The following is a 13,814-nucleotide window of genomic DNA, read 5'->3' as shown; positions in this document are numbered from 1 at the left end:
TCACACCTGACAGTTGACATGACATAAGTGTTTCTGCCTACGAGCAGTGAGAGGGGCAGGAAAACTGCTAACAACATCTCCGTACATGTGCAGGGACTTCTGGGCCTTGGCGGCCTCCTCCTTGGAGCTGTAGCGCACCAATGCGTTGCCCTGGGTCAGGTTGAGGTGGAATGTGATGAGGGGGCCATGCTGCATGCATAGCGTCCGCAGGGTGGACCCGTCTATCTGGGGAGTGAGGTTCCTCAGGACCAACCAGCTACTGGTCCTGTTGGAGCTGTCTGTACTCCATGTGGTAGCTGCTATAAGGATAGAGGGGGAGGAGGAGGAGAGAAGAGGGGGATATAAAAGAGGGCGGAAAGAGCTAAATAAATCTAAAATGCAGAATTGCGCTATATCGAACACCATGATGTCACAATGTCAGAAGTGGATTCTCCAAGGAGCTAGGAAAGTCAGTAAGATGGGTGGTGTATTCTAAGCAGTAAGCTCTGTAGTTTAGGTAAACCACAGTGTCAGTTGATCAAGAGAGGTGCGTTCAACCACAACAAGGCATTCTCTGGGCGTTGTCTAGACCGCCTTGGCTGCACCAAAAGGGTACCAAGTCTCTGCCTGCCAGGCTACAACATACACCTCTAGAACCTGGGCTTCAGTCTATCGTATCACAACACCTCTAGAACCTGGGCTTCAGTCTATCGTATCGCAACACCTCTAGAACCTGGCCTTTAGTCTGTATCACATCACCTCTAGAACCTGGCCTTCAGTCTATCGTATCGCAACACCTCTGGAACCTGGCCTTTAGTCTGTATCACAACACCTCTAGAACCTGGCCTTCAGTCTATCGTATCACATCACCTCTAGAACCTGGCCTTCAGTCTATCGTATCGCAACACCTCTAGAACCTGGCCTTCAGTCTATCGTATCGCAACACCTCTAGAACCTGGCCTTCAGTCTATCGTATCACAACACCTCTAGAACCTGGCCTTTAGTCTGTATCACATCACCTCTAGAACCTGGCCTTCAGTCTATCGTATCGCAACACCTCTGGAACCTGGCCTTTAGTCTGTATCACAACACCTCTAGAACCTGGCCTTCAGTCTATCGTATCACATCACCTCTAGAACCTGGCCTTCAGTCTATCGTATCGCAACACCTCTAGAACCTGGCCTTCACTCTATCGTATCGCAACACCTCTAGAACCTGGCCTTCAGTCTATCGTATCACAACACCTCTAGAACCTGGCCTTCAGTCTATCGTATCGCAACACCTCTAGAACCTGGCCTTCAGTCTATCGTATCACAACACCTCTAGAACCTGGCCTTCAGTCTATCGTATCACAACACCTCTAGAACCTGGCCTTCAGTCTATCGTATCACAACACCTCTAGAACCTGGCCTTCAGTCTATCGTATCGCAACACCTCTAGAACCTGGCCTTCAGTCTATCGTATCGCATCACCTCTAGAACCTGGCCTTCAGTCCATCGTATCACAACACCTCTAGAACCTGGCCTTTAGTCTGTATCAGAACAACTCTAGAACCTGGCCTTCAGTCTGTATCACATCACCTCTAGAACCTGGCCTTCAGTCTGTATCACATCACCTCTAGAACCTGGCCTTCAGTCTATCGTATCACAACACCTCTAGAACCTGGCCTTCAGTCTGTATCACATCACCTCTAGAACCTGGCCTTCAGTCTGTATCACATCACCTCTAGAACCTGGCCTTTAGTCTGTATCACATCACCTCTAGAACCTGGCCTTCAGTCTATCGTATCACAACACCTCTAGAACCTGGCCTTCAGTCCATCGTATCACAACACCTCTAGAACCTGGCCTTCAGTCTATCGTATCGCAACACCTCTAGAACCTGGCCTTCAGTCTATCGTATCGCAACACCTCTAGAACCTGGCCTTCAGTCTATCGTATCACAACACCTCTAGAACCTGGCCTTCAGTCTATCGTATCACAACACCTCTAGAACCTGGCCTTCAGTCTATCGTATCACAACACCTCTAGAACCTGGCCTTCAGTCTATCGTATCACAACACCTCTAGAACCTGGCCTTCAGTCTATCGTATCACATCACCTCTAGAACCTGGCCTTCAGTCTATCGTATCACAACACCTCTAGAACCTGGCCTTCAGTCTGTATCACATCACCTCTAGAACCTGGCCTTTAGTCTGTATCACATCACCTCTAGAACCTGGCCTTCAGTTTATCGTATCACAACACCTCTAGAACCTGGCCTTCAGTCCATCGTATCACATCACCTCTAGAACCTGGCCTTTAGTCTGTATCACATCACCTCTAGAACCTGGCCTTCAGTCTATCGTATCACAACACCTCTAGAACCTGGCCTTCAGTCCATCGTATCACAACACCTCTAGAACCTGGCCTTTAGTCTATCGTATCGCAACACCTCTAGAACCTGGCCTTCAGTCTATCGTATCACAACACCTCTAGAACCTGGCCTTCAGTCCATCGTATCACATCACCTCTAGAACCTGGCCTTTAGTCTGTATCACATCACCTCTAGAACCTGGCCTTCAGTCTATCGTATCACAACACCTCTAGAACCTGGCCTTCAGTCCATCGTATCACAACACCTCTAGAACCTGGCCTTCAGTCCATCGTATCGCATCACCTCTAGAACCTGGCCTTCAGTCTGTATCACAACACCTCTAGAACCTGGCCTTCAGTCTATCGTATCACAACACCTCTAGAACCTGGCCTTCAGTCTGTATCACAACACCTCTAGAACCTGGCCTTTAGTCTATCGTATCACATCACCTCTAGAACCTGGCCTTTAGTCTATCGTATCACAACACCTCTAGAACCTGGCCTTCAGTCATCTTCTACTCTAACTGAACATTTATGAGGGCTACAGTTTTTATGACAAGCACAACAAATACACTACATTTTTTGGAGAGTAAGACAGATGTTACATGAACTTCATAACTCATCAACTCCACATGCACTGGTTGGACCAACACCCATTCAGACTATTCATTTATCCAGTCAGTCAGCAAGTCCCCATCCTCCCCATCCAGTTACTTAACAGCTAATCAAATAGACCCCCCCTTTGTTTTTACACTGCTGCTACTCGCTGTTTATTATCATGCATAGTCACTCTACCCCTACCTACATGTACAAATTACCTTGACTCGGTACCGGTTCCCCCTGTACATAGCCTCATTATTGTTATTTTATTGTGTTACTTTTAAAATATATTTTTTACTTTAGTTTATTTAGAAAATATTTTCTTAACTCCATTTTCTTAAAACTGCATTGTTGGTTAAGCATTTCACAGTAAGGTCAGCTCTATTTGTATACAGCCCTGTTGTATTCGGCGCATTTGACAAATACACATTTTATTTACCTGAGGAGTAGGAGCTGCTCCAGCCTTGGGCCAGGCCCAGGGAGTTGCCTCCCCAGGTGGAGGAGTGCTTGGTGGGGTTGGTGAGGCCCGGAGGGGGCCGTGTGGGGGCGGCTGTGTTACTGCGGGGCCCCTGGGGGACCTTCCACAACTCATGGGACAGAGAGACCTGGGAGGGGTGGGAGATGGGCCCCGGGGACCAGGTGGACTTCATGTCCGACAATTTACCTGAAAGAGAGATAAGAGAAAAAAAACACATTGATTGCTTGGCAACAATTGGAGATACTTGGCATTCTTCTATCAACAACACATAGGGAACTAAACAACCCAAAACACTAGTCAGAATAATACCCTGGTAGAGGGGTTGTTGACGGTAGAGCAGAGCATTCATTCTGCTTTTCCTGTATGTGTTGAACCAAAAACAGACTAAACACAGCTAGACTTCACACACACAGTCCCATCCCAGACCGCACAGTAAGGAGTACAGCACAGGGTCAGTCTCAGTCCATGCCTCACAGTATGGGACAGATCAGGCCAGGAACACAGATAGACCTCTTACTAGAACTATAGTAAGATATAGTATACATATACCCTCCTCCCAGTTCCCCCCTATTCTCTTCTCTCCCCCCATGCTACACACAGGGGTGTGGATACATCAACACCACCAGAGGGAGGATGTATGAGGGGTGCAACTAAAGCGGGAAGGGCACACAAAACGGATGCGATTGTAAGGATGGGGTCCTCCTCTGGACCAGATACTGAGCCACCAGAGACCGGGCAGGGAGGAGGAAAGGTTAGGGTTGGGACAAGCATCAACACTGATGGGGGGCAGGGGGACAAACTAGCTCAAAGCGGAAGTGACCCCTACCCACAGATCTAGGACCAGATTATCATATCACCTGATCCTAAACATAACCACTCGGAATATGGTAGGATATAAGATTTGACCCTGTATCAGTGGTTAGAGGCGACTTCCGCCCACTCCGACAAACTGTGTACCTGGGTCGTCCGTTTCCGGGGACGACAGACTGAACGAGCTAGAGTAGGCACTGACTGGCCAATCGGTGGAGGGGGGCAGGGCCTCGTTCTGAGATGAGGTGGGGGAGGAGCCTATGGGGGCATCGCATCCAGCAAAACAAAAACAGAAGAAGAAGGGAATGGAAGAGAGAGAGAAAATCTAATAAAGAAACAGAATAAATGAAAGTGGATGACTGAATAGCTGTGGTGCTCTGTGGCTGTGTGATATGGGAGAGTTCAAAGTGTTGGGAATAAGATGATCTAGTAGTGTAGATATACGAGTGTCAGATTGTACATGCAGTTAAGTGAAGAAGCAGCAGGACCAGAAGAAAAAAAGCAGGCTCCCTCCAGTGACCTAACTGTTACAGATATTCAGTCTCCCCAACCCACTGGGATACATTGCAGGCACAGTATCTGATTTGGCCTGCAGCAGTTTTCTTTGAATGATTCAGGTCATCTCAGACCCCAAGCTCTCCTCTCCTCTCTCAAGACCAAGTCTACCAGAGGGAGAGCACTGTCATTATGTATGTATAGGACTACTTACAACATGAACACTCCCCTCCCTCCCTCTCCTCTCCTGTCCCTCTCCACCCATAGCTCCCCTGTCCCTCTCCACCCATAGCTCCCCTGTCCCTCTCCACCCATAGCTCCCCTGTCCCTCTCCACCCATAGCTCCCCTGTCCCTCTCCACCCATAGCTCCCCTGTCCCTCTCCACCCATAGCTCCCCTGTCCCTCTCTCACCTGTCCTTCTCCCCTCCCTCCCTCACCTTCCCTGTCCTCTTCTCTCCTCACCTCACCTCCCCTGTCCTCTTCTCTCCTGTCCCTCTCCACCCCTGTCCCCTCTCCACCCCTGTCCCCTCTCCACCCCTGTCCCCTCTCCACCCCTGTTCCCCTCTCCACCCCTGTTCCCCTCTCCACCCCTGTCTCTCCCCTGTTCCTCTCTCCCTCCCTTCTCCCCCCTCATCTCCCTCACCCTCCCTTTCTGCTTCCCTGGTCCTCCGTCCTCACCTCCGCTGCGGTCTCTCTGCAGGTAGCGGTTGACGTCCTGGATGTTGGTGTTGATGGTGGGGCCGCTGGGAACGCTCCCCGGGGTCATGTTGGGGTCGTTCTCCGGGTCGATGTTCTGCAGGCCCTTCCAGGGCACGCCCGGGCAGAACTCTGGAGGAGGAAGTGATGGTACAGGAAGTATTACAATTGTCATTCCTCTCATACATTTACATTATTACCCAGTTTAGTAATGTACAAAATACAAAATGTGGTGCTTGCAATGAAACTAAACCCTTCTGATAAATTCACTTGAAAACAGAACTCATTTGGCTACATCAGTCCCATGATCATCATATTAGGTGAATTGGTTTTTGGCTGGACAGTAAGCAGTCACTGTAGCTGTCCAGGAGCGTTTTCCACCATCCCAGTCTAACTAGCCATCTAACTGACCTGGAGGCCAGGTGATGTTGGTGCCGTTGACCATCTTGTCGTTGGGGCTCTTGCCCTGGCTCCAGCTGTCTGGGGGCACCAGGGGGTTAGTGGGGGACTCGGAGCCAGGCATCATGCCGTAGGGGCTGTACCCATCCTCCATTTGGGGGGGCTTCCCGGGGGGGCCCAGGTTGGAACCTGGCAGAGACAATAGGGGAACCAGGAAGTTGGTTAAGTACAATAGAAATTAGAACTAGAGAATGGAATATTTAGTCAGGTTTAATAGAAACCAATAGAGGGGTTGGGTTAAATGCAGAAGACACATTTCAGTTGAATGCATTCAGTTGTACAACTGACTAGGTATCCCCCTTTCCCTTTACTGGAACATATAGTAGCATTGAGATGGAAATTACAAGGTTCCACTTGAAAAACCCAAAACTACGTTCTGAAGCTGCCAACTGAGTGTCATACACCATGGTCTTTCCATATTCCCCAGTTCTACTCAGTCCAGCTCAGTAGAGTTCAATACATCTTTTATTGAGTGTCATACACCATGGTCCTTCCATATTCCCCAGTTCTACTCAGTCCAGCTCAGTAGAGTTCAATACATCTTTATTGAGTGTCATACACCATGGTCCTTCCATATTCCCCAGTTCTACTCAGTCCAGCTCAGTAGAGTTCAATAAATCTTTATTGTCCCAACATTGGACAATGGTGTCAACAGTTTGTACCGTGCTTGTTCAGGTTGGGCTCCAGAGAGGATGAGCCTCCAGAGAGGCTGTCCATGGAGTTGGGGTGTGTCCACTGGGAGAGGCGAGACTGGGGCTGGGGAAGCTCCTTCATGGACAGGCCTCCCACCTCTATGCCGGTTACATTCATGTTAGGATTCAGTCCAGCTGGGAGATGGGGAGAGAGAGGCGGGGGGGAGAGGCAGCGGGGGATGGAGTCAGGCAGAGAGTGAAGCGGGGGGAGAGGGAGTCAGGCAGAGAGTGAAGCGGGGGGAGAGGCAGCGGGGGAGGGAGACAGGCAGAGTGGGGAGGGAGGGAGACAGGCAGATGGGGGGGAGGAAGACAGGCAGAGTGGGAGGGAGGGAGACAGGCAGGCAGAGAGGAAGGGAGGGAGACAGGCAGGCAGAGAGAGAGGGAGGGAGGGAGACAGGCAGGCAGAGAGGGAGGGAGACAGGCAGGCAGAGAGGGAGGGAGACAGGCAGGCAGAGAGGGAGGGAGACAGGCAGGCAGAGAGGGAGGGAGACAGGCAGGCAGAGAGGGAGGGAGACAGGCAGGCAGAGAGGGAGGGAGACAGGCAGGCAGAGAGGGAGGGAGACAGGCAGGCAGAGAGGGAGGGAGGGAGGGAGACAGGCAGGCAGAGAGGGAGGGAGGGAGGGAGACAGGCAGGCAGAGAGGGAGGGAGGGAGACAGGCAGGCAGAGAGGGAGGGAGGGAGACAGGCAGGCAGAGAGGGAGGGAGGGAGACAGGCAGGCAGAGAGGGAGGGAGGGAGACAGGCAGGCAGAGAGGGAGGGAGACAGACAGGCAGGCAGAGAGGGAGGGAGGGAGACAGGCAGGCAGAGAGGGAGGGAGACAGACAGGCAGGCAGAGAGGGAGGGAGGGAGGGAGACAGGCAGGCAGAGAGGGAGGGAGGGAGACAGGCAGGCAGAGAGGGAGGGAGGGAGACAGGCAGAGAGGGAGGGAGGGAGACAGGCAGAGTGGGAGGGAGGGAGACAGGCAGAGTGGGAGGGAGGGAGACAGGCAGAGTGGGAGGGAGGGAGACAGGCAGAGTGGGAGGGATGTAACACCAGACAAGACAAGTCAATAAAGCATTAAGGATGAATCACTCGTTTCTTGTTTTGCACTTTGTTGCTATGGTTCTTTATATAAATCCAATCAATCGTAATGCCTTTGCCACAGGATATCTGTTAGACACTGAGCAAGTCCCAACAGCTGTACTTGAACACAGACAGATATTGACCAGAAAGATGATCTGTTTAGCACAGAAAGGGCACACACAGGTCTGGGACCTGTAACAATGATGACATTCCCAGTCCTGCTATCAATCAATCAATCAAATGTATTTATAAAGCCCCTGTGACGTCAACAACTGTCCCAAATTGACAAGAGCCCAAAGAGCAAACAGAAGCACAGTGGAACTACAATGTGTTGTGCACATTGTGGAACAGAGTTCCCACTCACAGAGAGGGTAGAGGCTGTAGGAGTTGGTGGACGACTGCTGCTCTTTGGTCTGCAGGTCGGGTAGGCCCGGAGCCTGGGGGTGGCCTGGGAACAAGTCCAGGGCTGATTTGCCTTGGCCGTGGTGCAGGCCGGAGGAGGAGAGGGAGCCGAGGGTCTGCTGCTGCTTCATCAGCAGGGCCTGGGCCAGCTGTCTCTGGTGCTGTTGGATCTGCTGCTGCATGTTATTGATTGTACGTGCAACCTGCAAGAAGAGGAAGTGACATCAGAGAGAGAGACACAAAGCTGGTGGTCAGTTTCTCTGTGAGCCAGCAGAGACCACAGGAACATTTTCAATGGGACAGTTGCTGGAGAGAATGGCAAGTATAGCCCCTTATACATATAACATCTGCTTCTACTAAGGATTAACCACCCAGGTTCTCTCACATTCACCAGACTAGGAACCCAGGTATGTCTGCACATACACCCCCTCTGCTGTAGTAGAATGGTAAAACATTAGGGTTTTACCCCAGTATGAGGCCTGGCCGGGTTCAGGATCAGAGGATATGAAAGGCAGAGATGGGTGAAAGTAGCGGGCTGTATTTGAGAGGGAGGGACACAGAGGGACACAGAGGGGGACTCACGTGCTGCTCTTGCTGTCGGATGGGAGCTGAAACATTACGCTGCGCCTGCAACATCTGCTGCTGAATTTGTAAACGCTGGTATGCCTGCAGAGGAATACATGTTTACACACAAATCCAGACGCATATGTACATAAATATGCACGTGCACACACACACACACACACACACACAACTGCACACACACCATTTTCTAGTTGCTACAGAATGCGATCAATCAAAACCCAAGGGTTTTTCACATCTCTAAGGCAACAAGGCAGTGGAGAAGTGTATGATATAAGCGTGTACAGAGTGTATCTGCATAGGGTTTTATATGGAGGAGTCCTAAAGTAAACTGAAAGGAGACCAGAAGAGGACTCACCAGTTGCAGCTGGTATAGTTGGTTCAAAAGGGTCATATGTTGAGGGTTTATTGGTGAGGTTAAAAGTGCAGGATTCAGACCAATGTTTTTTGCTGCAAACTGTAAGAGCTGTGCTTGAACCTAGACAAGAGAGAGACCAAAAGATACGGTTTTAGAAACCATAAACTAAAGTACGAGAAAAAACGGTGGACAGGACTGAGGCGCTTATGCACGTAAACTATGCTGAGGGTCGCTGAAAAATGTGTGTGTGTGTATGATTCTATATATGAGTGCAAGTGTGTTTGTGTGTGTGTGAATGAGTGAGGGGAGATACTTGGAGGGGGCTGAGAGGTGTGTGGTATTCCCCAGGTCGTATTCATTAGGCACTAAATATTAGACAATGAATCCAAACAAGGATCCCTCCCTACCTGGACTTGTCTAATAACAACCTCTCACTTTCGCTGTCTGTTAAAAACCGTTTTACACAGTTTTCCCCATAATGAATACAACCCTGGTCCATGTGTGTGTGTGTGTGTGTGTGTGTGTGTGTGTGTGTGTGTGTGTGTGTGTGTGTACCTGAGGGGAGAGAAACTGAGGCACTTGAGCGCGTAGACTAGGCTGGGAGGAGCCGAGAGGCGGCACTGACGGCTGAGGAGGAGGTTGCTGCATGGCCCGGGCTTGTGCTGCACCGCTACTGCCCAACATTCCACTCTGCATCTGGGAGGGAGGAGAGGGAGGGAGAGGTGGAAACGAGTGTGGAACAGCATGATGATGGGGACCCACTATTCTGCACTGTTGAGGAAGAACTGCAAGTCTGCATGTCTCTGAACCGTTTACAGCCATTGCACGTGACGAATAAACTTTGATTTAGATTCATAAAAAGTCCAACAAGATTTAACAGGCTAGACAAAACCCAAACTTAAATACAGGCTCCCTCTAGCTCTGTCTGTCCCCTGCCAGTCCGTCCGTCCGTCCATCCATCTCCCTCTCTGCCTATCAGTATGCCAACAAGTCCTTCCTCTTCTCAGACTCCTATCTTTTCCTAGCAGTCTGTCATTCAACTCCACATTACCCCCAATTCTGCTTATGGCACCTGTCTGTTGCCTGTCTGCTGTCTAAACCCCACATAGCCGTAGACAGTGTGCTGCCTACCTGTCTGTTGTTCAAGTTTTGCATGGCTAGGCCCTGTGGGCCGCCCAGTCCCTGGCTGGATAGAGGCAGGGCAGTGCTGGGCAGGGAGGGGAGTTTCAGGCCGAGGGGGCCGGGGGAACAAGGCATAAACGGTGAGGAGGTGTGGACGTCCTCCACCAGGCTACCAACACCGTCCTGCGCCCACACAGACAGCCACAGAGGGAGAGTGTCACCATTACACTCTCAATGGGTAGATACATAGAAACTGAACCTTACCCTGTACAGAACAGAAACTGTCCCCTCATAACTAGCGAAGAATGGAACAAACACACTATTGAGTGAGTTACACAACAGTGTGATGTACAGTATTATACTGTTCATTTTTTTTAATATTTTAGGCTTTTTAAAAATATATATATTTTTTCCTGATTCCTTGATAAGTTATTTTCCATGGTTCCCCAGAACACTATGTCTGCCCTGGCTATCCAGCATCTTCTCATTGAAGAACCCATGGACAATATAGGAGTGTGTGATGTTGGGGAGGGGGGTCAGGGGTCATTACCTTGTCGAGGAAAGAGGAGCGATCTGAGGAGGACTCTTTGGAGTGGAGGGGAGGCCGGCAGCCCATTGGCCCCTTGTTGATCAGACAGTTGTTGTAGTCGGACATGCCCATCCCCCGCCTGTCCAGCTCTGTCTTCTTCTCCAACAGAGCACCTGAGAGAGACAGAGTAGCGAGAGTAGTGAGAAAAAGAGAGCAGCGAGAGAACACAGGGATATTACCAACACTGATACAGTCAGTGACAGTGCATCAAGAACAAGGAGTTAACAGAGTGTATTGAGGACTGGGAGAAGAGACTTACTCATGGCCTGGTCCAGGTTCATGTTGTTCCTCTTCAGAGCCTCCTCGGCTGGATCTCTCTGGACACACACACACACACGGCTGTCAGCAGAAATATCTCACAAACATGCATGTGTACGTGTGGTCCTGTGTGGATCAGTTGGTAGGAACATAGAGCTAGCTACACCAGGAAGGCGGGTTTGATTCCCGCGGGGTCTACCAACATGTATGCATTCACTGTTGCATTAAAGTGTCTGCTAAATGGCATGTTATATTATTATCAGATTTCTATGTATACAGATGACATCAGTGTGGAGTTTGACCCCAGAGGTAGTAGCACTCACAGGGAAGCCCATGTCTGTCAGCTGCTTGATCAGGCGATTCATGATCCAGGCTTCCTCCTGCTTGCCCAGAATCTTCCCCTTAGGTGGGCCCTTCCTGGGTCTGTTGCCCCAGGAGTTGCTCTCCTGGGAGGCCTGGCTGCTCCACATGTCCCCGTCGTCAGGGTCCCACTGGCCCCCAGACAAACCCATGTCCTCCCCCCCACCGCCACTTCCGCCACCCCAGCCGTCTTGCATAGATTTGGGGGCTGCAGAGGGAGAGAAGTGTTGTGTTACCATCTTTTCAAATTCATTTTTATCCATCATCTTCCACAAAGTTTTAAGACACCAGCTGCCACTGATTATGGCATAATATATATGTATTTCTGATGTGTTGGTTCTGACCGTGGGGCATTTGTGTTGGTTCTGACCGTGGGGCATTTGTGTTGGTTCTGACCGTGGGGTATTTGAATTGTCAGTTGATTTAGACTTATTTTAGTATAGCACAGCCATGCACTGGTAAATTACAGAGTTCGGTATAGAAAGACTATTGGAGAATACATTGTGTATTCAGTCTGCCACCAGAGGACAGTGTAGCTGCATACTAAATAGGGAGTCAATTTATTATGAGCTATTTTATTTCCATGACTTATCAAAACTTGTTTTCTCATGGCTTTCTTGTCCCGCTGCAGCAGACATATGGTGAGCAATATGTTTGGAACATCGAAACGCAATAAAATCACAGTATCGATTCGTATTACACATAGGATATGTATTGCGATTCTCATGAATCTATCAGCATGCAAGGTAGCGTAGCGGTTAAGAGCGCTGGGCCAAGTAAACGAAAGGTCGTTGGTTTGAATCCTTGAGCCGACTAGGTGCAAAATCTGTTGATGTGCCCTTGATCAAGGCACTTAAACCTAATTGTTACTGTAAGTCGCTCTTGATAAGAGCGTCTGCTAAATGACTAAAATGTAAAACATTGTAATATCATGAGGTCCCAGCCCTAGTAAAAACATCAGCAATTCCGATTAATCAGGAAAAATCTGATCTAATCTATAAAAAGTACTAGAGTTCTTCTCACCTGGTTTGCAAGGTGCAGATCCAAGGGGTGGGTTGCCCCGTCTGTAGGGTTCGGGGCTGTTGTCACCCACACCCCAGCCCCCATGGCTCCCGGTGGGTTTCCCCCAGGCGGAGGTCCCGTTGTCCACACTGACCGGAGGGGGAGCAGGCTCCCCCCAGGAGGGCTCTGGTTTGGGGTGGGCACTAGAAGGCTCCCCCCAGCCTAGGAACAGGATGACTTTGATAAGGGCACACATGGATTGGATAACAGTACAGAGAACAACGGACCCAAAACAAACTCTTGCTCTGGAACCTTAGGTCAACTCTGTTCACATGCTATAGGTCCAAAAGGCTCCTTATCAGCTTCTACCCCCAAGCCACAAGACAGCTGAACAATTCATCCCCCTGTTGATTATCTATGCATAGTCACTTTACCCCTACCTACATGTACATATTACCTCAATTACCCCTACCTACATGTACATATTACCTCAATTACCCCTACCTACATGTACATATTACCTCAATTACCCCTACCTACATGTACATATTACCTCAATTACCCCTACCTACATGTACATATTACCTCAATTGCCCCTACCTACATGTACATATTACCTCAATTGGCCCTACCTACATGTACATATTACCTCAATTGGCCCTACCTACATGTACATATTACCTCAATTGGCCCGTACTCCAACACATTGACTCGGTACCGGTACCCGCTGTATATAGCCTTGTTATTGTTACTTTTTAATAGATTTTTCTTAAGAAAATATTTACTAAATTAACTAAACTCTTATTTTCTTAAAACTGCATTGTTGCTTAAGGGCTTGTAAGTAAGCATTTCACGGTAAGGTCTACCTACACATGTGTTCATGTGAAAAATATTTTATCCTACAGGAGAAACCCCTGTACTGCCATTCATACACTCATCAAAATGCATGTATTGTCAATGTCAACATTGTGTGCATCCTTGTTCTAAATCTAAGTTTAAACAGTCACAATGTAACAAAACAAATCTAAGAAAATCATATTGCTAAAATGTACCATTCCTAACATTTCTTTCCTGGTTTCTACAATGCCCCTTTAAGCAGGACAGGCTAGACCTTGGCCAGGCTAGGACAGAGGCGGCAGTTTAACTCTTGGCGCTCTCTGTAGTAACCAGTTGGCCTGGCTGAGAGTCAGGTAGCCCCATCTCTGCCTGTGCCAGTTTGTCTATCGCGCCAAGAGGTCTACTTCCTGGATCAGATTTCACTCTATGAGTTATGATTATCTCCTCATTTCCTTTCCTTCATGACCACTGACGTTAAAGAAATCAATAGCTTGTCATTTTAAGTATTATGTGGGAAAGGAGTGAAGGAAACTAAAGACATATTTCAGTGTATACTGTATGGACACAAAACTTGTACTGTATTATTTCATGTTGCATGGTTGATTGTGGTGCATAAAAGAGCAGCATATGGGGCAGTGACTAGCCAGAACCAGCAGGGGGTCTAAACTCTCCCTCCCT

At 49.2% G+C, this 13,814-nt stretch overlaps 1 protein-coding gene across 8 annotated transcripts in view; it reads right to left on the bottom strand.

Moving 5' to 3' along the window:
• The window catches only part of LOC106606600 (trinucleotide repeat-containing gene 6C protein), a 99,533-nt gene that overhangs the window by 10,046 nt on the left and 75,673 nt on the right, over window positions 1-13,814 (bottom strand). For 3 of the 8 annotated variants that reach the window (XM_082972816.1, XM_082972817.1, XM_082972823.1), the window contains 15 exons: window positions 12,321-12,521; window positions 11,261-11,505; window positions 10,939-10,996; window positions 10,641-10,792; window positions 10,100-10,273; window positions 9,524-9,664; window positions 8,969-9,088; window positions 8,611-8,694; window positions 7,991-8,231; window positions 6,535-6,699; window positions 5,825-6,001; window positions 5,396-5,545; window positions 4,369-4,479; window positions 3,373-3,597; window positions 86-299 (listed from right to left, as the gene is read on the bottom strand). In XM_082972816.1, coding sequence (XP_082828942.1) covers window positions 86-299; window positions 3,373-3,597; window positions 4,369-4,479; window positions 5,396-5,545; window positions 5,825-6,001; window positions 6,535-6,699; window positions 7,991-8,231; window positions 8,611-8,694; window positions 8,969-9,088; window positions 9,524-9,664; window positions 10,100-10,273; window positions 10,641-10,792; window positions 10,939-10,996; window positions 11,261-11,505; window positions 12,321-12,521 — 2,458 coding nt within the window. The remainder of the gene's footprint in view (window positions 1-85; window positions 300-3,372; window positions 3,598-4,368; window positions 4,480-5,395; window positions 5,546-5,824; window positions 6,002-6,534; window positions 6,700-7,990; window positions 8,232-8,610; window positions 8,695-8,968; window positions 9,089-9,523; window positions 9,665-10,099; window positions 10,274-10,640; window positions 10,793-10,938; window positions 10,997-11,260; window positions 11,506-12,320; window positions 12,522-13,814) is intronic. The other 5 variants (XM_082972818.1, XM_045715584.2, XM_082972819.1 and 2 more) reach the window with 5 other exon arrangements.

This window comes from Salmo salar, chromosome 03, assembly GCF_965601325.2.
Source record: "Salmo salar chromosome 03, fSalSal1, whole genome shotgun sequence".
In the NCBI taxonomy this organism is placed as follows: domain Eukaryota; kingdom Metazoa; phylum Chordata; class Actinopteri; order Salmoniformes; family Salmonidae; genus Salmo; species Salmo salar.
This window is presented reverse-complemented; position numbering and strand designations above follow the sequence as displayed.